The following is a 24,662-nucleotide window of genomic DNA, read 5'->3' on the forward strand; positions in this document are numbered from 1 at the left end:
TTTGTTGTGTGAAATGGCAACGATACGGCCATGTCGCGCGAAGCTGCTCTGATGCTACAGACACGTGTGGTACATGCGGGGACCAGCACTGCACGACTCAATATTGAATAAAGGTTTTTGACGAGTGTTGCACAACTCGACCTTTCATCTTATAAGAAGCAGGGCTAATATTTGACTCAGACTCAATTCAAGACCACCAACTGCTTGCCAGAAAATGTATCGAAGAAATGGAAGATGACATAACCTCCAAGTATTTACAACAAATAGAAGAAAAGATAGTAGCAATCGATCGAAATCCGAAATCCACCCATGATACATCTACTCACTTCCTCACCCGTCCCTTGATCGTCATCTTACGCTGCATGATAGGAATCCCAGACGGCTTCTCAGGACTCACATTCTCGCTCCCGTCACGAGAACCCAAGTTCCGAAGCTTTCGTACGAAGCTCTCAGGGCTCGGCGACAACCGCCTCATGATCCCCCCAGGGTTGCGTATGGAAACTTTGAAGGCATCAGGACTAGCATCAGGACTATGCAAGTGTCTCAATACGGGCAGCTTGCTCCCACTAGATGAGGGTGTCCTGCTTTCTGTAGGTGGTGTCTTGCTCGGCGTGGTAGGCCCTGTTGTGGGCGTCTGAGTAGACATGAACAACGAGTCCTTGCTTTCCCTGCTGATGCCAAAGAGTCCAGGGGACGTTGCGGTGGTGGAAGCCGTAGTGTTGAGCACAGCAAGTGAGCCAGTAGAGTTCATCAATCCCAAAGAATCTGCAGATTCAAGGATAGCAAGGGATCCGGTCGAGTACTCGTTGATATGCTCGAGGAAGCGCGAGTTCCTCCTGGTGCTTATAAGTGTATTGGAACATTTGCGCCTGTCTGAGTTCGTCGGAGTGCTGCCAATACCATAAAGCAGACTATGGAATGCGGAATTGTCAAACGGCACGTCGGAACTAAAGCCACAAGAGGACGTGAGTAGGCCCGACGAGGTGCTAAGAGAGGAGATGGCGGGTGTGGAATCGAAGAGGTGGGACGGAATGCTTGACCTTGATACGGCCGAGGAATTACGACGGTGTCCACGTCCAAGGGCAACGCGATTCAAATTCTGTTGGCACCATCATCACTATCTTTTGAATGTAGAATGTGTTTATTTGACATACCTGAATGAGGTCCTGGCTAAGAGTCACTGTTGGGCGTGCATTCTGGTCGTCAGATCCATCGTGTTCTAAATTATCAGGTTCAGGCTCCGCTTCTGGAAGTCCATCCGATGTTTGGGAAACGTTGAGATCAATGTTGCCCAAAACCATGGGGGGTGAGCGTCGGCGTAGTTCAGATATCGAAAATCGTGCTCTCGAAGGCGGAGTATGTTGCAACTGTACAGTCGATCCAGATGCAGAACTCGCCGCAGATCCAATGTCAGAGGTAGAAACGGGTAGAACCAAACCACCTTGCACAGAAGCCCCACTGAATGGATATCTAGCAGAGTATGCATTTGCCTCTCGTCTACGAGCAATGAGGGAGTCGACAGCGTGTTGACGGGCGGGGGTGAGAGGCTCGCGGACAGAGGATATGTTGGACGAGGACGGGGTGACGGTGTCTGTGTGGCGGTCATCTTCCTGAGCGAGGCGTTTCCAGAATTTGGAGACTTTCTTTTGTGCACAGACTTTGCGCCGCGCGCTGAGAGTCATGTTCAGCGCGGATTGATACTGTTCTAGGACAGCGTTGCCGATCACCGCCGGCTTCAAGCTTGAGAGCAGTGCTTCTGGGTCGTGGACAGCGTCACCTATAGCATCGACCAAGATATGATCTGCGGTGCCGAGATCAGAATCCAGTGCATCGGAGATCCGCTGAACGGTAAAGTAGGGAATGCCAATGTCGACGAGAAGGCCTGCAAGACGCTGAAATCTTGATTCAAGCTTCTGAATGTGGTCCATACCACGCGCAAGCTGGTGTTGGAAGCGGGCAAGCTTGGTCATCTCAGTATAGAGTTCGTTGCGGGTCCGCGAAAGATCGTTGGTGACATCGGCAAGGTCAGCTGCGAGTTCGGTGTTGGTCTGACGCAGGCGGAAAACATCGCTTTCGGGCTGGTGAATGCAGTTACCAGTATACATGTCCAGAGGAGTTGGCCGGGGTTGATAAAGTTGAGCTGGGTCGAATGAAGGGAGGGAGGCCTCAAGGGATACAAACACCGGGGCCGCTGATCCGCTGACTAGGCTAGACGATGTAGCAGGCCTGACATATTGTTGGATCTGTCGGGATTCCATCGAACAAGGTGACCCAGTCGACGATGGTGGGGAGGAAATCATATGGGACACATCGCCCTCAGACCTTGTACGACGGTGCAGTAATCGAAACGATTTGAAAAACCGCATCCTGGTGGTTACCTGGTGGTAGAAAGTGTAGAACAGCTAGGTCATAAGTACTAGTGCAGTACCAGGATGTGGCTGACAAAACAATCCAAATTTGCCAAATATAGCCTGGCGGATACTGACTACATAGTACTGACCAGCGGTACTATGTAGTCAATCGCAACCAGGTATGATGCACCGAATAACGAAGAGAGGCTCGGACTAGGAACGAAGTCTTCGATTGAGAAATTGACAACAACAAATGGTATACCTAGGGACGAAGGGGAGACTACATAGGCGATCAGAAACTGTATGCGATACTAGTAGACTAAGGCCCACCTCAGTCTTCGATTGAAGGACTGAGGGGAGACGACTCAAAAGGAGGGATAATAAAAAGGTATCGTTGAGACGGGGAGCGAAAAGACAATGTGTATGATGAGTCATTAATAAAGTAAGTGCGTACGAAGAACGTGTTGTAATATATTCCATGCAGATGATCCATTAGCAACTTGTATTCCTCCAGGGTATCTAAGGAGTAACGTAAACAATGCAAGGGCTAGATGACAGACTTCTATGATGGTGAAATGATCTTCCGGACTTGTTACATGAATAGCTGGATAGTATGGTATAAGGAAGACAGACGGACGCGGGCTAACGCAAAAGACCATGAGGTGTATATATCTTGAGGGAGTTGATTTCCCAATAGGCTTCGGTGAACTCGCTGGGATTGTTGTCAACAACTGCGATAGTCATGTGTCAGGATTGCGAGTGATGAAAACAAGATAGGCTTACAGCTGTTACAGGTAGAGGCTTTGGCCGCACATGTGGACGCATTCCACACCGACTCAGACCCAGCCCAGTCGCCCTGCAAAGTTGATGGATAGGTCACAATGATGCTGCAGAACATAAAAAGGACACTCACACAGAATGTCAGATCAAAAACAATGCTATGTGCATTGAAGTGTTTGGAGTAGTCGCAGTTGTTAACCGTCGGGAAGTACGCATCAGGTGTTGATAGAAGCACCAAGTCCAAGACGGGCTCGCCATCGAGAAGCAGCAAGCTATCACGAGCGATAAACCAGACTGAGACGCCTTTCGTGCTGCTTTTTTCCATGATATAAAAGCCACCGCCCACTGCGTTGAAGTTTGTTCCGTAAGAATCTTGATCAGGAAAAGAGACACCACAACCCTGGTTGGAGTTTACAGATGTGTCGCATGAGGTGGACTTTGTGAACCTACAGACCAACTTGAGCGAATAATACGTATGACGGTTATAAAATAGCGAACCCTCTCTGTGATCGAGCCTTGGGCATAGTGCAGTTCGGTGTAGTGTGAAGGGAGGCAAGATTTCCTTGACCGAGGTTGACGCCTTCGATAATATCAATTTCGCCACCGTAAGGCCAGGGCCCTTCCTCACTCAATGTCCACCACGCAGGCCACGTTGCACAACCCTCGGGCATATGAAATATGTCGAGGACAAACAAGGCGTCGTCGTAAGCATCTAGCGAATGTATGCGTACGCTATCTCGCCCACGGGCAGATTTTGCAACTTTCTTCGTGTTGTCAGCGCGCATGATAAACTTGTGGTCCGAAACTGCGAAAAATTGAGCGAATAAATTGAGCGCGAAAGGAGACACATACCGAAAGTCAGATTATCCTTGAGAGCGGTAGCTTTGTCGACATAGTTGACACGGCCGTTCGTTGGATCGTCCGCTGTCTCCCAAGAGAAATTACCTAGAAAGTCATAACCAATATGTGAGACGATTAAATTGTAGGTCAATGACGGGAACAGTGACTGGGCGTTGACCACCACCAAGGAAGCGAATGCGAGTAAAATGGCACATCTAGTATACATCGTCGATAAAGAAAGGACAGGATCTAGTTGTTCTGATTCAGACTTAAAGACAGCGGAAAGGATGCAAAAGGAGCGGGAGTCAGGGGGTTGAAAAGTCGACCTGGTCCTAATGTAAATGGCGCGACCAACGACCGAGCAGTGCCAATGGTATTCAAGTTATATGACCTTCGGGGGGAATAACGTCATCATCAAAGGTATTCCGTCAGTCAAGACTAACATGGGACATGAGTAATGGTCAACGTCACGGTCGACTGATAGACAGCTTGATTCTTCTAACGCCAAAAGTCGACTCGAGCAGATGGTAATTGCGCACATCACGGCGAAACTGGCAGTGGGGGTGTAGTACGTACGAACACCATCGAAGGTAGAGCTGATGACGGTGCTAGTTGGTTGGGGCTGCAGAGACATTCCCTTTTCGGTTCGGAAACGACCGACAAAGGGTCCGCTAAAGTCACGAGACTTAGCTTCAAAATCCTACCGGTCATGCTCGCAATCGTGCGACGGAATATATACTCAACTAGAGTGGAAAAACCTGGAAAAACGAACTTGTGGGCCCATCTAGAGGGTCATCACCGTACCGATCGCCATCCTCAACCACCGCAAGTCAGAGTTTGAAACGATTCAATGCTACTTTATGATGCTAATAACCAGAGGAGATCAAAGGAAGCCTCGTCATCGTAGGATCTCCGCGACGAATGTTCCAGGGAACAGAAGCTCAAAATGTCACCGGGTAGAATACTACGTCTTTGGGTGATGACTTGATTAAAATTCGAGGGTATGGCCAATCGAGGACATCCAGGAACACAAACCTGGACGCGGAGTCTGCGCAGACCTCACACAGACTTCCCAATACCCTGACTTTCTGGGCCAATCAGGTGAATCGGGTGAACCGTGTATGTCGTCTTCCTATCTGCCGCGTGGACCCTTGAAACAATTACGGTCAGGCTTGTTGACTGATATGGAAAATTGCCGCGACGCGGCTTGGACGCATGAGCCCATTCGTTCAGATTGTCAAGCAAGGTCCTTATAATAGCTGCCTCATGTTTTGGGCGTCTAGTGAGAAGGTAATGCTATAAAACAAGTTTAAAACTCCCCATCACACTCATCTCTGCAACTTCGAGCAAGACGCCATCCCCATACACCAAGTCCACCTCAACTGTACTGCAGCACCACAAAAATGGCGGTGCTCATTCCAAAAATCACACCTATTCGAGCATTCGAAGATCACGAGGATCGCGTGATCGCACTGGCGGTTTTCCGCGATCGTGACGAACGCATGGTCACGGGCTCGTATGACGGGACGCTTCGTCTGTGGGACTTGAAAACAGGTGTAGTATTGAAGAAGATGGAGGGGCATCGCAGTCGGGTGCGGGCGTTGGCTGTTTCACCAGATGGGGAATGGATAGCAAGCGGTGATGAAAGCGGAGAGCTCATCATCTGGCATGGAAAAACTGGGGAACCACTCAACCAAGCAACCAATAAAGCTCACGATAGCTGGATATTTTCACTTGACTTTTCTTCGGATTCCAGGATGCTAGCCAGTGGATCATCTGACACTACCACGAAGCTATGGAGTACATCAACATGGCAGGTGCACTATACACTTAGTTGTGGTGGAATTGTCCGCTGCGTTCAGTATTCGCCGCGGCCGCGCTATTCGCAAGCACTTCTTGCGATTGCAACGGACCGCGATGTCAAAATTTACCAGAATTACACTTCAAACAGATCTAATGTCGGTTACGACTACGGGTGGAATCGCACACAACCACCATCACCGCCACCGCCACCTCCTCCATTCCCTACTCAGTTGCTGCAGACGATCTGGGAAGAATTCAACTACTCACTCGCGTGGACGCTAGATGGCACGCGGCTTCTTTTGGGGGGCAACGGGGTTGATCCCACCATACGATCGTGGGATACATCCACCTGGCAGCAGGTCGGTAGTCCCTGGAAGGGCCATTTCAAGACTATCCATGCCATTTCTCTGAACTCTAGCGGCACTCTCCTCGCCTCCGCATCTCATGACAATTGTGTCCGCCTCTGGCGACTCTCAGATCGACGAAACATTGCCATATTCAAACACTCTGGGGAGCTGAACTGCGTGACGTTCTCTGCGGGTGACAAACACATCCTCAGTGGAGGTGTGGATAAAAAGATTTCGGAGTGGCCCATATCCGAAGATGCTTTGTTAGAGGATGGTACAAATGATGGCCTCATGAAGGAGCAAGCGACGCGCCAGGTAAATTTGTTTTCATTTTCCCGCCCATTCATCATTTAAGTATCTTTTTTACGTCAAGGTTCAAGTCTACTCTGATTTCAAGGCATGTTCCCACCTTCGGCTTTTATAACGCAGCGTGAACATGATTTACGCAGGTCCTCACTATGAACTCAGCAGCCCGCAATGCATGCATAGCTGGGGCCTTGTCTATCGCTGAAAATGTGCTAAATCAAGATATTGAGTCTGACGCTAGTCACACCGCCTATGCCAATCGCGCATTTATTATGGCGCGAAAATGCGACTGGGACCGAGCGCTTCAAGATGCAGTTCAGGTGAGATTGACTGGCCCATCATGACCTCCTAACAAAAGTTAACTTTGATGATGGCATAGTCCGTCAGCATTCAGCCATCATTGATAGGCCATATCTCCAAGGGCATTGCCCTCTGCGGGAAAAAGCAGGTTTTGGCTGCTAGGATATCATTTGACCTTGCATCCATGTTCACAAACGGTGATTTAAAGACCGATCACATGCTTTTCTTGATCAAGGCAGGTAATATTTTTCTCACATACTCCGCGCTTCATTGCGATTTTAGGCCATTGCATTGTTCAATGCAAATGAACATCAAGAAGCGATGCTCCGCATTGGAGAACTAGCCGCGAGTCCCAATGTCGATCCTGTTGCCTGTCGTATCGTGGAAGTGAGTGTGATGCGCTCGATCACACCAGGTTCACGTACTATCATTTATTTCATTTACCCTTCGTACACAGGCCTACCTACGCGTCCAACTGGGAAATATTGCCTTAAATAGTGCACGCCATAACGAAGCTGTTGAACATTTCACTGCCGCCGCCAATGCTAGCACTTTCTTTTACAAATCGTCAATTCATTTGACATACGACGAATTTGTCGCGGTACGTTGATATGACGCAATCCAAAATTCATTCATGCTCAACTACGTGTTTTCCGCAGCTCTTTGGTTGGGACCTCAAGTCCTTGTGGCAAACCGCAAACCAACAACAGTGTTATGCACTCTTCCGAGCAGGTAGTTTTGGAGCAGCCATCGAATCGTATCAATCCATCATGGATAAGGTTGATGATGATACGAAAGTCGGTTTGCGTGCTTGGTTCATTGGTAAGTATTTCAGTAATGTCTTCCCGTCTCTCCGTCTAGAATCATCAACTGCACTTCACTCAGCTCTCAAGTAAGATCGAAATGCGCTCTATGCTTCCCATGGGGATGGTGCGCTCACAGCGAGCGGTTACTCGTAGTTTTCATTTGTACCTTGACGGTAGTTGTATTGCTCTTGGTCCTTGTGTCATAATATTAGAGTTTGATCATGATACCCTTATCAGTCGAACCTTGCTGAGCTCGGTTCTCTCGAGTTACTCCAAACCCTAATACCCTTAAGGCAAACCCTCATCGTTTAGCGGGGTGAACCGAACTGAAAAATTAAGTGAGCCCCATATTTTGGCCTCACTTGACCGATTATATTTGCCATGATCGATCACAGCGGCATCTTCTGTGCCACTCCCCGAGTGCAACGTTAACTTATTATGTAATTGATACTTGTTCAACTATGATCACGCTCTAGATTTCGCAGTCAGTTTGAAAGCTTGAGTGCAACGTTCAGTTGAAGCCGGAGATAAGATTACACGGAAAACGTGTCCAGGCCTCGAGAAGATTTAAACAACATGCGTTCCCCAAAGAGCGAAAGGGCACTACGATAGATAATGAACATTTACGACTTGTTTATGACTGCGTCCTCGATTTCTTGTTGGTAATAGGTAACGGAACATACAGATCCAGGCAAACAATTCTAGGATGTATAGGAAGATACAGTATAAATCAGGAAAGCTACAGAGAACAAAACGATTGAAAGCTTGGTGTAGCGAGCTCGCGAGATAGAATAAACTGATAAAAAATCCTAGTATCACATCGTAGATGGTCGTGAAATCAAGATCTGAAAAATCCAAAAGAAAACCAGATAAATACACTTAGAATCCCGTGGCAGATGCAATAGATGGAGCGATGGATCCGTGCCGCTGGCGCTCCCACAATTTGTCCTTTGCGCGGATTTCGATATTCTCAAAGGCAGCGCTCTGCGTCAATTTTACGCAGTCCCGTGTCCCGAGGACAAGAAGCTCAAAGAAGAATGCGGATGCAGCACGCCGAGAAGCTTTCTCCGTCATCCTGCGGAAGCTTATGACTCGCTCTTCGCCGTCCTCGCGGGCTTCGGGTTTCAGCTCCTTGCGAATGATACCCAGCGCTTTTACCGTGTTCTTGCTATATCCTGTGCCTTCACCGTCACCAGCAGCTTCCTGAGCCTGAGTGGGAGAGGGCCGTACATCGAATGATGCGATAGGGCATGTCATATCAGCGTAGGTCTCGTCACCTTCTTCTCCATCGATGGCTGGCGTGGACGATCGACTTTGTTCTGTTGCGGCACCTCTGCCTTGTTCCAATCCCAATTCGTCATGTGCCACCGGGAATTCACCACCAACATCCATCTGAAACTCATCCAAACCGCCCGTCATGTCGCCAAAGTCGAAGCCACCGTCAGGAGCCATACTGGCACGACCGCCAAGAGCTTCGCTGGCAAGTGCAATGCTCGGAGCAATACTGGCATCCCGTCGAGCTTGTTCGACCTGCTCATCCTCATGTACGCTCCCTTCAACCCTAGGCTTCTTCCTCCCTGCCTTGTCAGGGGATGCACCCCTCTTTTTCGATGGGAAGCCAGTTTGTAAAGGACGCATGAACAGGTCGGATAATTCGGGCGCTAGTCCAGGGGGCCCGGCAAGGAAGAATGTGCCTTCGGGCGTAACCTTGGTGGGAAGAAAGTAGGCAAGGGGATCCTCGCGGATCTCCATGAGCCGCATCACCATCGCAGAGCGAGGAAGAGATGGATGCTCTGCAAGGATATTACTGACATCCTTGATAACAGGCGCGCCTAGACCGCGACCAGCTCTGGCTCCGGGGCCATCGGTGAGCTCAGTAACAGCATCGATGATTTGCTTTTTTTCTTTGGGCTTGCGCTTGGCCTTTGCAGCAACTGCATCGTCAGCTAATTCTTGTGCAGCTGCTTTTGGTGTGAGGAGAAGGTCGGGCGGTGGCGTTGGCGGAGGCTCCGTGAGCGGAGAGGCTGTTTACTGGGCATCAAAAAAAAGTCAAGCAGAAAATATAAAACCACAGCGTACACATTCGAGAAGGAGACCTGGTTTGTCCGGGTGTCTTTTCACGATCGCTCAAGGGGCGGTCCCCGAAATCGATACCCAAATCAATGTCCATAACTCCCATGTCTGGACCAAAACCCATGTCCACATCCATGTCGGCACCAAACGGATGTTCGGAGGGTTCTCTACTTCTGTTCGAGAAGAAGTCTTCGCCCTCTCCACCTTGTCCCATCATTCTAGAGTCCAACGACTCTCTGGCACTTCGTGGAGTCGGGGCATCACGACCAACTTCTACGCTTCCGTCAATAACGCTGACCGGCCCGTCCCCAAAGTCAAGACCAAGATCAAGCTCTCCAAAGTCCTGTGAACCGATACCATCTGATGGTCCGAGGTCAAAGCCGTAGCCAGGATCGTCAAGGTCAAATTGCAGGTCGTCAGCTGTTTGAAGGGTAATATCTGCTTGGCGTGCAACATGATGACCTTGAGGTTCAGCAATACGGTCCTCAAAATCGATGTCCCTGGCTCAGTATATGAGCCGGGGGGATAAGAGACGAGAGAATGCATAAGGATCTCACCAATTGATATCTGGAAGTAAGACGTCCAGGTCCAGATTGCTGCTTTGAAGTGTGATGGCATTGCGGTTGACAGCCAGTTGATCTTCCGTCATATCAACAACACCTGGGCGGAATGCCTGGAACGAGGTCAACATTTATGTGACACCAAAAGTACAAGACATTACCATCTTGATTTTGAGAAGTGCTTCGTTACAATCATCCAATAGATATTTCGCTTTTCGACTGTAAATTCGAACAACACCGAGCAATAGCTGGCCGCTTAGGCGCAGTGCCATAACTTCAACCTCCTGTCCCATAATGGCATCTGGGATCAGTGTAAAGTGTCAGTTAACGCGTCAGAAACAGATAAGATAATGACGCACCCGCTGCCTGCTCAATATCCGTCTGTAGTGTCTGTGTTTTGGAGAGTTTTCTCTCCATATGCGCGGCTAGCCATACTTTGGCTAGTGGCCCACGGCGCGATAAAATAGCTTCTGAGTAAAACTTTTCCGGAGTAAGCCACCGCCAAGTAGTTGCAGGAGTAAGGTATACGAACCATGATAATCCAGGCTTTAGGGGATATACAAGAAATGAAAAGAGAGAGGGTGTTGACCAGGCACCCGGTCGCGGACTGACGGTTTTGAACAACTTGGTCAGGCGGTGGCTGTGTCGCAGTGGAAGGTTATTGAACTGTGTTTGGCCTATTGGCCTAAATTTACAGATTTTTGTGGAAGTGGGCTGGTCAAAGTCAAAGATGCTGACTTCCACATCGCGAAACTCTCTTAAAAGAGTCTCAAGGAAAGCCGCTTTATGGACATCCCAGTCCGAGTGCACTGGAGTGCTGCCTGTGACCTTTTCCCGTGAGTCAATTCAACCACTCGTTCGCAAACACGGTTTTGAACACCGTGTAGGATGTCAGAGCACCCAACAGGTTGCAGCAAAGCCTGCTCTACATTCGAGCTCGTCTAGAATTCGGAATAAACCATGGTCCTTCGTTCCCGACCAAAGTTTTCAGGGAACTGCAAGTGGTAGTGCTATAGCGCGCTACCAGTTCAGGTCTACAGGGTTTGCCAATTCCAAGAGCACCGCAATGCTTCTTAGAATGTGCAAAGAAATGAAGCAGGAGGGCGTAAACCCGGACATCATCATTTATAATAACTTGCTGGCATGTCTTGCGGACGATTGTCATGTGCTAGAGGCTTGGGCTGTTGTCGAAGATATGAGTTCTATGGGGATTGCACCCGATCGAAACACTTTCAATCACCTCATACATGTGCGTTCGTGTTTCTTTGGTCGCTGTAACTTGCCTTATCGTTTCACTGTTGAACCTAGGCATCACGTCGATTGCACTCGGGAGCTATGTGGGATATCCTCGACAAGATGGATGCAGCAAACATCCCTCCGAACGAACGGACATTCCAGTTGATGATTCAACGCCACACAACGCCAGAAAGAAAAAATCTCGAATTTGCACTGCAATGTGTTTATGAGATGGGGACCCGGGGGCTCATCCTTGAGCTCACGATCGCCCAAGATGTGATAGGGCTTGCGGCGGAACTCGGCTTTCCCCGACTTGCAATCGACCTGGCGGAGAATTTCGAAGCAACCTCCGTCCGGAGATTAAGCTCAGAAACATGGCTAGGATGTCTAGCATCATCTGCCGAAGCTCTTTACGTGTGTGATATTTATATCTAGTATCGTTTCCACCTGACATTCGATCGGAAGGCCAAAGGTGTTCAACGATGCTGGGAAAAGGTTATTGGTGACCTTAATGTTACTCCAGACGAAGGACTCTGCCTCGATGTTCTCCATACTGCTGGACGCCATGGACTCTCTGACCTTGCAACAGATGTCATTCGTGTCCTCAGAATTCTGGGCGCTGACTGGCAAGAGTACCACTTTGCACCGCTCGTGGAAGCAATGTGTAACGCCGGAAATCTAAAAGATGCCTTTGGCACACTCGACTTGATGCGAAGTAGTAACATCTTCCCTACTGCGGTAACAACCCAGCCGATATACGAAGTCCTGAAGCAGGATGTTGACAAGGTAGACGGCGCTTGGGAACTGCTTGACAAGCTGCGAAGTGAAGGGAAGACGATCGACAGGACCGCCATCAATGCCATCATCCGCGCTGCCATATCACTTTCAGATCTGCAGCGTGCCGTGGGCGCCTACAAGGCTTTCCCCGACTACAAATGCGTCCCCGACATTGACACCTTCAACTCACTTCTTTCTGGCTGTATCATTGCCAGTCACCGTGGACTCGGAGATAGACTGCTCCTGGATCTGAAGGAGTTGGGCATCAAGCCAGATGCAATGACATACGAGCGGATCATCGTCCTTTGCCTAACACAGACCACATATGAAGACGCGTTCTTCTATCTCGAGGAAATGAAAGCGCAAAAATACGTGCCGCCACGGAGCGTTTACGACGCCATCATTCGCACTTGCATCGCTGCTGGTGATTCGCGTTACACACTAGCATTGGACGAGCTGAAGAAGTGTGGATACACCGTTTCGGATAACTTGCAGACGTTCATTGATACTGGAGGACGAGAGTCACGGCCGAGGTCATAGTGTTCGTGTGTCAAGTTACATTCATCATCGATAGGTAGCTTAGCTATATCTACATAATTTACCTCTCGAGATGTGAGGTTTAGAATTGATGCTTATACCGCTCTTCGAGCCTACGCGCGATTCTGAATACGTTGACCATCATGATCTCCACACTGGTACGACTGCCTTCCCTTGTGAAATCAGATTTGGTCGAAAACCCCATGCCGGACATAGCCCTATCCGAGTGCAGGGCCTTACTGGTTGCTATCGTAGTTTGTACTAGGGATTGAGAAGACACAAGGGGTGGGATCTTGCCTGCTCAGCGCTCAGCTACCATCTCTGTGACCTTGCCAATTGAGGATATTGCACGGTAAGAGGAACAAAGAAGTTGATGCTTGCGTGCGGTAATGCAAGGATGCTTTCGTATCAGGTAGAACCGAAACAAATCAGCGCCATAATCAATTTTTTGTGTTTGGTGAGTATACCGTTGAGGGCAAACTGCCGAAAGGATTAAGGTGCTCGTGTGACCAAAAGGGAAATTGGTTGTGGCCCCTATTCTCTTTTTTATACTTCGACGTTCTATTTGGTTTGACTAGTTGCCCCTCTATCATGACTACCAATCCTTCAGAAGATTTCGATGATCAAAAGTCTGTGGGTGCCGGTGATGCACCTCCCTCGTACGATACGACACCTCTGTCTGAATCATCATCGGGGTATGGGGATGCCGGGCTGGGGTGATGTGAGCGGCAGCATGCTCTTGGGGTGGCATGAAAAGGTGCACCTGGAGCTTACTTCATATATAAACTTTCTGACCATAATGGTAGCTGACCGAAGTCGCCTCGCCGGCACTGGCTGTATTGTACGAGTAATGACTGACAGAAGAACTGCATAGCACCAGCATTTGAAGTTGTCACCGGTACACATGGTCCCGAGCTCATGCAAAATGGGGCAGCCGCTCAGACACGATGATCGTGACGTTGCTAATCTCAAATGGAACCCGTAATACCAGTGTTTTGCCAAAGAAAGAAGGCGATTGGGCCCGAGGGTGGGCACTGAGTGCTCTCACTTTAATGAAGTACAAGCGCTTCGATCACCTTCGGACGTCGGCTGCCTTCAAGTTTATACGGTGAAGAACGAATCAGTACGTAGGTTCAGCACCGCTTTCTCCAGTGAGTCCTTGACATCCGTTGAATGTGGTGGCATAAGCAGGTCGCAGGGTGAAGTTGTTTTCAATCGACGGTCTAGCTTGACCCCGTTGGATTGAAAGAGAATGTGATGCGAGGCAGGGAATGTATTTCTCCTGTTTGAGGGATCTCAACCTCCGATGCAGAGCGGTGATGCAGACTCGCGCATTTTGCACCAATCCGTCATCGGACATGTTGCGTTGTATTGCGCATATAGCATCCACTTTGAGATCCAAACGATGGGGAGGCGTTGACGTTGACTCAGAGTCGACATGGCGAGGTAGTCGGGCGTTTGCTCAGGTGCGTCTGGAGGTGCTTGGTCTACTTCTACAATGCCGTGAAAGGAGCACGCGGAGGCCATGGTGGTGAAAGAGTAGGAGCTTAGATCCGTTGGCGCTAGACCAATTTGGAGGACAGGTGGAGTACAGACAGGAGAATCACGCGAATTGGTTCCGCGGGATGTCCTTACATATTGTAGATGTACTTTGGTTGATATGATGCTTCCTGGCTCGCGGCGCGTGTCGGATTTTGATCAAGAGCACACGTCATAGCAATTGCACATCTACATCAATCCCAGAAATAGGTCCCTTGACTAAGTAGCAATTGGATATTAAACCCCCCGAAGGATCAAGGCTCTGTCGAGAACAAGATTGTACGCGCGCTGACAATGATCCGTCGGGCTACCGGCTCGAGACTCAGGCCTCCTGATCGCCCTGACTGGTTGTGGCTACCTGCCATGTGAAACGATTCAACAAATTCGTGCATTGCGATATATATATCAGACGAGCAGGTAATTGAAAAGCAAATACAGCTACCCCACCCACCCCTTTTTCTCTATTGCGAACACCTTCCTCGTCATGCCAGGACGACTAGACACCATTCCATGGTTTGTACACTGTTTCCCCCCACTCCCCCGTTCCGCTTGCCACACACCATCTACTTTCTCTTGGCCTCCCCGCCTGTGCTCACAGAGACAGGTTCTTCGTCCTCCCACGGGCTGAAGTTGGGCTTCCGAATCAACGGCAGCGACTGTAGCCACGCAGGTAAAACAGCCCCCTTCCCCCCAAACGCCGGCAGCGGCTGCACTTCAGCGTGAGCGTGCACTGGAGAAGATGGAATACTTCCGACGTCGCTGAGGCTTGGCAGACGCTCGAGGCTCGTATTAGTCGAACCACCAAGCGCGCGCTGAAGTACCTCACGTTCCGCTCGAGAGGGAGCAAAAGCGCGAAGGAGAGCAGATGGAGTCGAGGAATTGCTGGACATCAGCCCGTTTGGATTCAGCGCGTCATAGCAAGCCATAGGAGCGGCGCTGGTGGATTCGGATATAGCCGGAGCTTGTCGTCGCGGAAGTCTGAAAACCTTGGCATCAGGATTGAGGCCCTTGCGTTGCTTGTCCTTGGCAGATGTCGAGAACCACCTGCGTGGTCCAGAATCCAACCCCATGATAGCGGCATCATTGACAAGAGTGTTGTCCAGCGCGCGTACGGCGGAGGGATCAGAGTTCGTACGGTGAGGCATGCTCATTTTGTCATACATGGCCTGAGTGTGGTGGCGAACTTCGAAAGGATCATACTCAACATTCATTTCCTGTGTGGGCGAAGGTCCAGTAAGGGATACAGGTGACACATTAAGTGTGTTTCCAGCTCTTCCAATGCCTCGGCAGTCTCCAGAAGGGGAGTCTAGCACGCTAATGAGGCTACTTGGGATGAATGCTGAAGACGGTGTTTGAACATCAAAGGGAGAGAACGCCAAATTCGTGTGGGGGGAGAAATGACCGTGAGCGATTTTACCAGATTGTGATGGTTGCGCGAGGGAAGCGATATCGTCATCAAAGATGGTGTACCCCTTGGAGCGACGCGAAACAGCACTCGTTTCACTTGTATTAGGGCTGAAGTTTGACAGTGATCCCAACGAAAGTCGTGGAGGTCTCGGAGAGCGTGAAAATTCTCCTGAATCAAGACCGCTTTGTGCGCGTTCCGAAGACCCCGGTGAAGAATGGATGTCTAACGGCTCATCAAAGGGACTGAAAGTTGAAGACCAGGATGGTGCATCTGGTTGACCCATGTCATAATCATTTGCATTGCCGTGACCGTTGATATGACCGTATTGCTCTTGCGTGGAGGAATGGCCGCTGTTCAAAACCTGCATAGGGACAAACAACGGCTCCTGTTTCAGAACCTCCGTTCGCTCCCTAGCGGCTTCGAGTCGCTCGCGTGCCTCTGTGATTTTAACCTCGAGCTCCTTCGCACGTGTGTTGAGCGCGGCGACAACATCCTCGGCAATCCGAACCTCCTTCTTCTTCGTCTCAAGCTCCAGTTCCAGTTCCTGTGTTAGGTTGGCGTCCTCGACCTCAGCTTCTTCAAGCAAAGTCGCTCGGTCTGTCTCGATTTGACCCCTTAACCTGCCAATTTCGTTCTCCAATTCCTCAATGCGCCTTACAGCGCCCTCCTTCACACCGCGGGCGGCCTTGAGCTTCTTCTCGGCATCTCTTCTTCCCGTTTCAGCAGAGCGTCGTGCATCCTCAAGCATTTTGGCACGAGCTTTCCCTTCGGCTTTGCGTTGATCTTCATCGCGCTTACGTATGCGCAGCTCGGCCAATTCAGCTTCCAGCGCATCATGGGACGTAGTGGCGGCTGTTTGGGCCTCGCAAATCTGGGTATCTAGTTCTGCCACGAAAGCCTGCTGAGCAGCGATTTGCCTCAAGACTTCCGCGACCATCGGGGAGTCATCGATGGATACAGATCTCGAAGGGCCACATGAGATGGTTTGAGCAACAGGCGGGACGTAGACGCCGATACAGGTCTGGTCGGAAACTGGTTGGGATATTTGAAGGTTATGCTCGTGCGTTCGGTGATCTGTGTGCAGGGGAAGTGAAGCCGACTTGGGAAGTGGCGGAGGCGTCGAGTTACGACGAGGAATTAATCCAAGGCGCGGCGCGAAACGTTCACGATTACGTAACCTAGGTGGAGTACCACGCGATGGAAGCCTGGGACAGGGAACCGACTTTGCAAATGGGCGACCTTCTTTCTACATTAAGATGGAAGGACGAATGAGATCGAAAAAACATACTGTTGAATTCGTTGAGTTTGTCAAGAGCCTTGAAGCCAAGTATACCAGAGCTCCAGCCTTCAGCGTCCTTTGATCCGATCATGGCATCGTGATACCATGAATCAACAAGACCGCCACGCCACCAGTGACCAAACGCTCCAATAAACCAAGAATCTGATACTACCGATCCATCATGATAAACGCCCGACAAGTTCCCGTTACCATGTAAACTAGTTGTGCTTGAATTACGTCCAGTAACGCCAGCAGCTCCGCGGGTAGTGGCGATCGTGCAAATGCCGATGCTATGGAAGATATGCTTGGGGGTGCGTAGAGATACTGAAGCACGGTTTGCAAAGTGAAATGGAAGTGGCGTGCGGTCAGTCAGTGTATTGCGGTCCACAGGACGCGAAGAGTATTGGGCATCAGTATCAGAAGATTCGTCCGTGGTATCATCAAGATGGCTGAGGTGTTGGCGGAAGGATTGTTCGGTTAGATAAGCACGAAATGATGTCTCTGAGGGGTTTGTGAGATACGCTGGATGTTTTTAGGTTGAATAAGGATGCCAATTAGATGGACGATCAAATGCAGTGAACAATGATAGTATGCAAGAGTGAGAAATAAAATGGTCAATATGGGGAATAAAAGAGGTTGAACCACATTGCTCACCAAGGATGAGCACTACAGCAACAAATACAAGAAGAAAGACGAAAGACCTGAATTCACTAGCGAACACGGGCGGAGTCATCCCAGAAATACAAGGGAGTCCATAGGGAGATCAAGCCAAGGCCGCCGAAAGATAGGCTCATTAGCAAGATGGTGGATGGTCTTGACGACTTTGGGATATTATGCACGCTGGGATGAAGATTACGAGTAGAGTGGGTGCGATTAATGGCAGACACTGTTGCAAAGGGACAATGACGTCCCCGCACTTAAATTGAAATGTACCTGTAGGAAGTGAGTTGAGTTAGTGAGTTTGAGAATTATAATGATGAACGTACCGTCGTTTTTAGGGATAGAACGTCGCCAACGATGATCACGTTGAGGAACGTTGAGAGTTTAGGAAGAAGAACAGCGCCCGCAATCAAAATGCCGGAGTCGGAATTTTCGTACGTAAATCAGTGCCACAGTTTCACAACCAAACTAAATTCGCTACTAATCTTAATCCACGATCATGTCATCCACACAGCTTGCCATATAGGTTTCCTTGACAAAATGCACTGTCATTTACATGTGCCACGGCACCGGAAATCTTTTGGCTGAACTCTTTGTACTTTTTTTATATTGATCTAAGCCAAACGTTATCCATCGATAGTCGCATCAGTTATCCGAGGTTGGAGAACAATGCGCCAAGAATTTTGCACCTTACTTACCTTGGTTTTACATATTTGATAGAACATGCTGCCGACCACGAGCTGGACAACGTGTCTTACCATTTATACACGCAGGAAATTTACCCTGTAGTGGTCTAAGTATGTCCATTGTCCAGACTGTTCGCATGTCTTTCATTCACACATACGAGTCCACCCTGCAGGAGAGTGTGACGTGATCGATAGACGTACGATGTCATTTCATTATTCTGTTAGTACATAACCATCACAACGTTCATCCCCTAGGCTAGCTAATATCGTCATTAACTGGCAGTCGTGGTATGTGGTCAAGTTGATATCCCTTCGGCTTTCTGCCAACGATGCTATATTTATGCATTCCGTGCTACTGCTGAGAAGGGAAATAATGCACCAAGATCAATAAAAATTTCCCATGAACTATTTTGTGGTGCACCCGGGACCGCATCCCGAGCATTTCTTTTTACAGTAACACCTGCAACCAACAGGAGAAAACTATATCAGCGACGAATCTCGTTGGCAATATTGTAAAGAGGCATCAACCCCATGCTTATTTAATGAGTTGGAGCGGAAGGCCTCTCCTGGGGCCCGAGTTCAACTACTTCCGTGAAGAAGTGAGTAGTTTCCATTACCCCACTAGGCATGTACTTCGGGCATGTGCCAAGGGGGATGCTTTTCGATAGACTTTAGTTGGTTTTAGCATTTTTACCCTCTGTTACGAGTGTTCGGTGACATTCGGCCGAGTCTTAGACTCCACTGGAACCTCTAGGACTACCAGGGACTGTTGCATAGTCCGATGTTCCTAGCCTTCCCCATGACCCAACTACATATAACGCATCTCATGTACCGGTATAAATGCCGTCCGCACCTGTGATCACCTGTCTTTCAATCATAGTTTTGGACCATGGATTCCAAACTTGGAGGTGATGATCGACGCAGCTTGTTTTCAAATTCAGCTCTTCCTTTGCCTCGAGGAGTCTGCATGTACCAGAAGTTGCCTCCCACAACAACTTATTCGCTTTCTCATTGCTTCAGAAAATGGCCCATTGGAACAAGGATCAATGGGGAGTGCAACAGGCACAGGGGTATTCGCCATTCTATACTACCCTCGGCGCAGAGCCGACGCCTGGACACTCTCAACCATATGCGCAACCAGTCGTTCAGCCGCAGTACGATCCACAATCATCTGCAAACCAAAAAACACCCTTCGACGACGGTCGGTTTGAGCCGAAGAAGCAGGTCAACGACATTCTCTTCCTGGTCCTTTTCATTCTGCAGGTTAGTCTACCGTGACGTCATTTCTTGGTCCACTCCTTCTAACCGGTGGCAGTTTGCCGGATTTGTCGCGCTTTCAGGAATTGCCCTCTCAGGATACGTGTCGGATAACGGACTCGGGGGTGGTGTAGGCAATGGCTCTCAGGTTGGCTCGTCGGTGACCCTCAATCGGTGTGTTGACTGTAGGCATTTGTCGACATATTTAATTGATGTTGACTGCGTTAGGCATACTGCCTACCTTCTGTTGTTTGTCACTGCAGCAGCTCTTGTCTTATCTACAGCCTATTTGATACTCGCACGCATCTTTACACGGGCCTTGATGCACATCACTCTCGTTTTGTCTGTAACACTCAACATGTAAGCCCCCTCTAACGCCCTAATCGACTATCATGGTGATCGTCACTCTAGCGCCATTTGCGTTTATTACTGGATCACTGGCTACTATTGTGAGCGATACGAACTTATCGGCCACCTCTTTATTGACTACGAAGCCACAGCTGGTGCCATCATATTCACTATCATTGCCTTGATTTCGATCTTTGCCTATTTTGGCTTTAGGTCCCGCATTCCATTGGCGTCACTACTCCTGCAAGTAGTAATGGATATCTCCAAACATCACAAGAGCGTCTACGTCGTTGTCTTCATCGCCTTGATTTTGCAAGCTGCTCTAACCGTGTAAGTTATCGCTGTTGTCACGCTTGAAGAAGTATTTTTCATATGCTATTAATTGCAGGTGGTTTTCCTATACACTGATTGCGATGCAAGTGTTTCAATTTGCTGTGCAATCTTTAGTTTCTCTAACATATTTGTAGATATACGAAATGGACACCTGGCAATCCAAGTAAGTTTGCGTTACTAGTCAATTTTATCAAGTTCGAACGACCACACAGGTTGCGACAGCGGAACGTCTTGTTCTGGAAGTACTGTGGCAGGCCTAGTATTCTATGCAATATTTTCGTACCTCTGGACATCTCAAGTCATCGGTAACGTCGCCTTAGCCACTCTTGCTGGTGGACCGTACGGAAGTGAGCATAGCTAGACGACTCGATTGGTTTCATCATCTCATATACACATCACAGGTTGGTATTACTTCGGACCTCAAGAGCAGCAACTGATGGTAACTTTCTGTTCTATGTGCCCTTAGTTATGCTTATACATGATTTCAGCCAAAGCATCCAACCCTTAGCGCATTTGGACGTGCTTCAACGCTTTCTCTTGGGTCGATAGCATTTGGATCCTTGATTGTCACTATTTTGGAAATTGTTCGCCTTGTGCTAAATGCTGCGAGGAACAATGCAAATGCGCAAGGGAGCTGTGAGTATCAATCTGAATTTTTCCATTTTAATGCCATTTTGAAGTCTTTCATAAGTCGTTGAAGCATGTCTTGCTTGCTGCGCAGAGTTCTTCGTTGGGTGTATTGAAGGACTGGTAAGGTACTTCAATAGGTATGCCTACATCGAGATCGGTAAGTTATATGAGTTGGTCGGGTTGTACTTACCAGTCACTCGGTATTATTAGCGCTCTATGGAAAACCTTACATTAAAGCAGCAAAAGACACTTGGACCATGTTCATGGATCGTGGTACGCTCCGTTATCGTTTGTTTTCCCGTAAGCACTCTCAGGATTCTAATATTGTAGGAATTGATGCGCTTGTCAACGATTCATTGGTTGGCATGAGTGAGTCACCAGTGGGGGATACTGACGTCATCTGATGATGTTCGACAGCTTTGACGTGGGGAGCGTATGCCATTGGGCTTCTATGCTCACTCTTTGGATATCTCTACCTGCGCCGTGCGTGCTGAATTAATGTGTTTGAGAAATCGGTACCATTGTTACCACACAGTGACACATCCTGCATATAACGCCGATGGACAGTACACAGCGCCAGTTGTCTTGTTTGGATTCCTCATCGGACTGCAATGTTGTGCGTGCTTCTTTTTGGTCCCATCGAGATGATTATCAATATTTTGCAGCGATGACAATGTCCGCTGCCATAGAGGCTGGAGTGTCTACTATGTATGTACAAACCTCAGTATATGGAGATACCAGTTGCTAATTTTCTCGATTTCCAGCTTCGTGGGTCTCGGAGAAGATCCACAAGTATTAGCTGCACGCGCACCTGACCTATTTAGGGTGAGATTCTCAAAGTCGCAGTATATCTGTACCTGATCAGCTTTGCAGCTCATTGCTCTTACTTATCCTCGTGTCGTTCAAGGGGTACCGAGGGTTTGATGCTCTCGATGTGGCGATGTCCGGATATTTTGTGTGGCCGGATCCGGCTTAGGTCCCTGCGTCGAAACAAGTTTTTGAGATCCATTCAACATGAACGCATGTTACTGTATAAAGCCTCAAGTATGAACGTGAACCGAACTACAGATTGTCGAGTCATACGGCTATGACAGTCACCGGTCCGATATGAATGGAATAGTCACGGTCGGAACCATCATTTTCAAAGTTGACAGACGTGAACATTACCTCACAACGTAAAACCCTAACCAGGATCACCAGACTTGAAGTGTCTCCACGATGCTCAGACATTGTCAGTGCAGGCTGATTTGTCAATAATGACGATTGTCTTCTTTTGCGATCGTATGGTTCCCCAGGAAAGGCGGTTTACTTGCTCTACCTTTACAGCCATTGGATCAGACTCAAAAGATGATATTGTACTGATTCAATTGTCAATCACCCTCATTTGGTCGACAGGTACGATCAGATCCACAAAGCCCGTAAGCAGCCGTAAGCCAGGCCCTTTCTTCGACCTGTCCCCAGTTTCTTGAAACCGCTGATAGCTGGTTTCGGTTACTATGATATGACCAGTGCGTACGACGTGTCTTACGACGAACGAATCTAGTGGGTCGTGCTGCCAATGTACAGTTTTGCGCTCACCTGTCTTTGTTCTCATAGCGAGCACGAATGATATTTGCGTCTGAAGGCCTGTGCTATTCGCGCAAATTTACGCAAGTATCCATTCTTCCATGCAAGCTGTCAGCTCACCCGATAGGCTCCCTCACGAATGGCCTGCACCTGACCAGAACTTTTAAGTAATTCCAGCGTAAGTTCAAGAAGTTCTTACACTTGTGGAAGCGAGTGGAATGGAAGCACATCATCTTGAAGTGCTATTCGGTCAACTTGCGCAATTGTGCTCTATTCTGTGCTAGTTGTCAGATCATTTGATATCTCTTTAGCAATGGCAGCCGGTTAACGCGTTTGTACATCCGGGCAGAGTGCAGTATAAAAGCTCTCGGATTATCATCGTAGGGTGTGTCCCCATCTTCTTCGAAAGCCTTTTTCCTTCAAATCAATATCATGAGTTCCGTCGTTCCATGGGATGGAGTATACCGCATCCAGAATGTCGCCTATCCCGAGCAAAAGATAGGACTCAAGAATAAGGACGTCATCGTCGTCGGCCGTCACCAGGATTCGGTCAATCCACGCATCGAGGCAAGTTCTTCAACAAATATCTCATTGCACTACCGTTCAGTTCTCATGGCCTTTGCAGTGGGAAATCAAGGCCACCACTGTAGGCGAGAACAGCAAGATAATCATCAAGTCGGACTCTAGCTCCAGCTCCAACTACGTCGGTGCTGACGTCAGTTTTACTTGTCCTTTATTTTGAAACTGAATGCTAACTGTGTAAAAGTCTGAGAAAGTGGTTTATAATGCCACGCCCTATGAATGGAATGTATCGTACCGCGAAGTAGGCAGGTGGATGTGAGTATGCCATATATGATCACGCGTCTTCAGGGAGTAATGTGGATCTTCTCTTCAGTATTCAGGACCCTACTTCGGGCTTGTTGTTGCAGTTGCCTAAGAATGATGATGGAACAGAGGTACGACGCTTCAGTTTGTGCTATTGCATAATATTTTACATTGTGATTAGGTCCGACTCGTTAGGGATGGCGCAGGCGACGCGTCATACTGGAGGTTCATTCCTATCAGGCCCCCCTCGAATTGATTGAGTGCAGTGCACTGAGATAGCTAGTGTTGATGTGCTTTCTGTGTCGGTGGTTAACGTGTACGCTAGTGGAATTCAGGCGCTCTCAGATGAGCGGGCAATGAAAGGCAACGAGTAATATTCAGTGAGTGATTTGTTGAGACCAGTGCTAAGGGTCCAGCACGTTCGACTCGGCTCACGAACGTTTTAACCACCTCAACACACGGGCCGAACCGGGATATACCCAGCGCTCCACAACACCACCGGCAATAGCGACTGGTTTGGACAAACAAAGCCCAAGCTAGAGCGTCCAACAGAGCGTCGCAAGGCAGACCACACCCGCCCGACTCCTTTTAGAATAAAAGTCCGTTAGCTAGGGCAGGTGGAACGCTAGAATAGCAGAGGTGGCAGCCGTTGCAAACCCGCGAACTTCTTCATCAGAGGGCTACCGCTACCCCAACCGCGCTGACCTTTTCGTTCTGTTTAGGATAATACTACTGCGGCTGAACCTATATATCTAGTAGTGGGAGTACAGGTTCTGTCGCACGATTGCAACTGCGTCCGATGACCAGTTGCGTCCAGTAACCATGACCCACCGGTAGGGTAGTTTACGGTTGTGAGAGGGTTAGTGGGGAGTAGGAAGCTTCATCTCCAAGCAAACTCCAAGTATCGTCATGTCGAGACAACTCACCGATAGAGTGACTTCTGTTTCGGTCATTTCCGATCCAAGAATTCCGGAAGACGATACTGTATGACGTCAACTATGATAATAATAAGTTATCATTTGGCTATCATCGATGCCATCATATCTGTAGCCATGATAAGTTATTCATATCTTGTTCGTATCTGGACGCGGAGAAGCTGAGGTATACATAAATGTACTTGTGACGTAGTTAATCCTGGAGCAAAAAGACCATTTGTCCCAGGGAGGATTCGAACTTCCGGCTTCGCAGATTGGAGTAGCCACAATGCGATGATTTAACCACTAATCGACAAGGACATTGCCCAGTCGCCACTATCGATGTATCAGAAGCAACAAGACTTGTCGGGGCCGACGGTGTCGTATGTGTTCCTAGCTCGGGGCGCTCGGGACATAGTGATTCCGAATCAGACCGAAGTTGCAACGAATCTGCACTCAAGCGTGATGCGTTGAGGAAAGATTAATGTATGAGATTTTGCG

At 48.8% G+C, this 24,662-nt stretch overlaps 6 protein-coding genes and 1 non-coding gene across 7 annotated transcripts; 2 read left to right on the top strand and 5 right to left on the bottom strand.

Annotated features, from left to right (window-relative positions):
• Positions 1-215: 215 nt before the first annotated feature.
• Positions 216-2,487, bottom strand: F5147DRAFT_796149 (uncharacterized protein). Its single transcript, XM_041443166.1, has 2 exons — positions 1,155-2,487; positions 216-1,099 (listed from the first exon to the last, which is right to left on the bottom strand). Exons 1-2 carry the CDS (start codon positions 2,364-2,366, stop codon positions 323-325), a joined length of 1,989 nt encoding a protein of 662 aa, XP_041299736.1. The 5' UTR covers positions 2,367-2,487; the 3' UTR covers positions 216-322.
• Positions 2,488-2,564: 77 nt separating this feature from the next.
• On the bottom strand, positions 2,565-4,662 carry F5147DRAFT_625646 (glycoside hydrolase family 16 protein). Its single transcript, XM_041432681.1, has 5 exons — positions 3,984-4,662; positions 3,630-3,936; positions 3,265-3,577; positions 3,135-3,207; positions 2,565-3,082 (listed from the first exon to the last, which is right to left on the bottom strand). Exons 1-5 carry the CDS (start codon positions 4,195-4,197, stop codon positions 2,994-2,996), a joined length of 996 nt encoding a protein of 331 aa, XP_041299737.1. The 5' UTR covers positions 4,198-4,662; the 3' UTR covers positions 2,565-2,993.
• A 3,465-nt stretch (positions 4,663-8,127) lies between these two features.
• Positions 8,128-10,792, bottom strand: F5147DRAFT_665918 (Rec8 like protein-domain-containing protein). Its single transcript, XM_041435140.1, has 6 exons — positions 10,699-10,792; positions 10,526-10,646; positions 10,328-10,467; positions 10,164-10,279; positions 9,613-10,106; positions 8,128-9,557 (listed from the first exon to the last, which is right to left on the bottom strand). Exons 1-6 carry the CDS (start codon positions 10,699-10,701, stop codon positions 8,413-8,415), a joined length of 2,019 nt encoding a protein of 672 aa, XP_041299738.1. The 5' UTR covers positions 10,702-10,792; the 3' UTR covers positions 8,128-8,412.
• Positions 10,793-10,861: 69 nt separating this feature from the next.
• F5147DRAFT_665919 (uncharacterized protein) lies at positions 10,862-12,822 on the top strand. The gene is made up of 4 exons (XM_041435141.1): positions 10,862-11,002; positions 11,054-11,415; positions 11,475-11,816; positions 11,868-12,822. The coding sequence occupies exons 1-4, from the start codon at positions 10,897-10,899 to the stop codon at positions 12,717-12,719; spliced, it is 1,662 nt and encodes a 553-aa protein (XP_041299739.1). The 5' UTR covers positions 10,862-10,896; the 3' UTR covers positions 12,720-12,822.
• Positions 12,823-14,621: 1,799 nt separating this feature from the next.
• F5147DRAFT_665927 (uncharacterized protein) lies at positions 14,622-18,004 on the bottom strand. Its single transcript, XM_041435142.1, has 5 exons — positions 17,929-18,004; positions 17,687-17,875; positions 17,597-17,652; positions 16,952-17,464; positions 14,622-16,902 (listed from the first exon to the last, which is right to left on the bottom strand). Exons 2-5 carry the CDS (start codon positions 17,734-17,736, stop codon positions 14,819-14,821), a joined length of 2,703 nt encoding a protein of 900 aa, XP_041299740.1. The 5' UTR covers positions 17,737-17,875; positions 17,929-18,004; the 3' UTR covers positions 14,622-14,818.
• A 1,054-nt stretch (positions 18,005-19,058) lies between these two features.
• F5147DRAFT_124752 (plasma-membrane choline transporter-domain-containing protein) lies at positions 19,059-21,946 on the top strand. The gene is made up of 17 exons (XM_041428154.1): positions 19,059-19,551; positions 19,604-19,719; positions 19,774-19,905; positions 19,957-19,994; positions 20,046-20,223; positions 20,282-20,308; positions 20,361-20,389; positions 20,439-20,573; positions 20,628-20,665; positions 20,715-20,862; positions 20,918-21,013; positions 21,067-21,225; positions 21,274-21,339; positions 21,392-21,472; positions 21,522-21,564; positions 21,621-21,681; positions 21,730-21,946. The coding sequence occupies exons 1-17, from the start codon at positions 19,312-19,314 to the stop codon at positions 21,778-21,780; spliced, it is 1,638 nt and encodes a 545-aa protein (XP_041299741.1). The 5' UTR covers positions 19,059-19,311; the 3' UTR covers positions 21,781-21,946.
• A 2,454-nt stretch (positions 21,947-24,400) lies between these two features.
• Positions 24,401-24,482, bottom strand: F5147DRAFT_t8. The gene has a single exon. It is a non-coding gene; the product is annotated as a tRNA-His (tRNA).
• Between the last annotated feature and the right edge of the window lie 180 nt (positions 24,483-24,662).

This window comes from Suillus discolor (genome assembly GCF_016758755.1).
Source record: "Suillus discolor strain FC423 chromosome Unknown F5147scaffold_2, whole genome shotgun sequence".
In the NCBI taxonomy this organism is placed as follows: domain Eukaryota; kingdom Fungi; phylum Basidiomycota; class Agaricomycetes; order Boletales; family Suillaceae; genus Suillus; species Suillus discolor.

Excerpts from the sequence above, each read along its gene's own strand:
- F5147DRAFT_796149 (XM_041443166.1), bottom strand. The coding sequence starts at position 2,366 with ATGCGGTTTTTCAAATCGTTTCGATTACTGCACCGTCGTACAAGGTCT. Across the intron at positions 1,100-1,154 it reads TTAGCCAGGACCTCATTCAG|AATTTGAATCGCGTTGCCCT; the intron begins GTATGTCAAATA and ends TGGTGCCAACAG.
- F5147DRAFT_625646 (XM_041432681.1), bottom strand. The coding sequence starts at position 4,197 with ATGTATACTAGATGTGCCATTTTACTCGCATTCGCTTCCTTGGTGGTG. Across the intron at positions 3,937-3,983 it reads CAAGGATAATCTGACTTTCG|TTTCGGACCACAAGTTTATC; the intron begins GTATGTGTCTCC and ends AATTTTTCGCAG. Across the intron at positions 3,578-3,629 it reads AAGGCTCGATCACAGAGAGG|GTTCACAAAGTCCACCTCAT; the intron begins GTTCGCTATTTT and ends GTTGGTCTGTAG.
- F5147DRAFT_665918 (XM_041435140.1), bottom strand. Across the intron at positions 10,107-10,163 it reads TTACTTCCAGATATCAATTG|GGACATCGATTTTGAGGACC; the intron begins GTGAGATCCTTA and ends ATACTGAGCCAG. Across the intron at positions 9,558-9,612 it reads CAGGTCTCCTTCTCGAATGT|CCTCTCCGCTCACGGAGCCT; the intron begins GTACGCTGTGGT and ends CCCAGTAAACAG.
- F5147DRAFT_665919 (XM_041435141.1), top strand. The coding sequence starts at position 10,897 with ATGCTGACTTCCACATCGCGAAACTCTCTTAAAAGAGTCTCAAGGAAA. Across the intron at positions 11,003-11,053 it reads GCTGCCTGTGACCTTTTCCC|GATGTCAGAGCACCCAACAG; the intron begins GTGAGTCAATTC and ends AACACCGTGTAG. Across the intron at positions 11,817-11,867 it reads CATCTGCCGAAGCTCTTTAC|GCCAAAGGTGTTCAACGATG; the intron begins GTGTGTGATATT and ends TTCGATCGGAAG.
- F5147DRAFT_665927 (XM_041435142.1), bottom strand. The coding sequence starts at position 17,736 with ATGAGCCTATCTTTCGGCGGCCTTGGCTTGATCTCCCTATGGACTCCC. Across the intron at positions 17,465-17,596 it reads TGCTGTAGTGCTCATCCTTG|CGTATCTCACAAACCCCTCA; the intron begins GTGAGCAATGTG and ends AAAAACATCCAG. Across the intron at positions 16,903-16,951 it reads CAAACTCAACGAATTCAACA|GTCGCCCATTTGCAAAGTCG; the intron begins GTATGTTTTTTC and ends TGTAGAAAGAAG.
- F5147DRAFT_124752 (XM_041428154.1), top strand. The coding sequence starts at position 19,312 with ATGGCCCATTGGAACAAGGATCAATGGGGAGTGCAACAGGCACAGGGG. Across the intron at positions 19,552-19,603 it reads TGGTCCTTTTCATTCTGCAG|TTTGCCGGATTTGTCGCGCT; the intron begins GTTAGTCTACCG and ends AACCGGTGGCAG. Across the intron at positions 21,226-21,273 it reads CGATTCATTGGTTGGCATGA|CTTTGACGTGGGGAGCGTAT; the intron begins GTGAGTCACCAG and ends GATGTTCGACAG.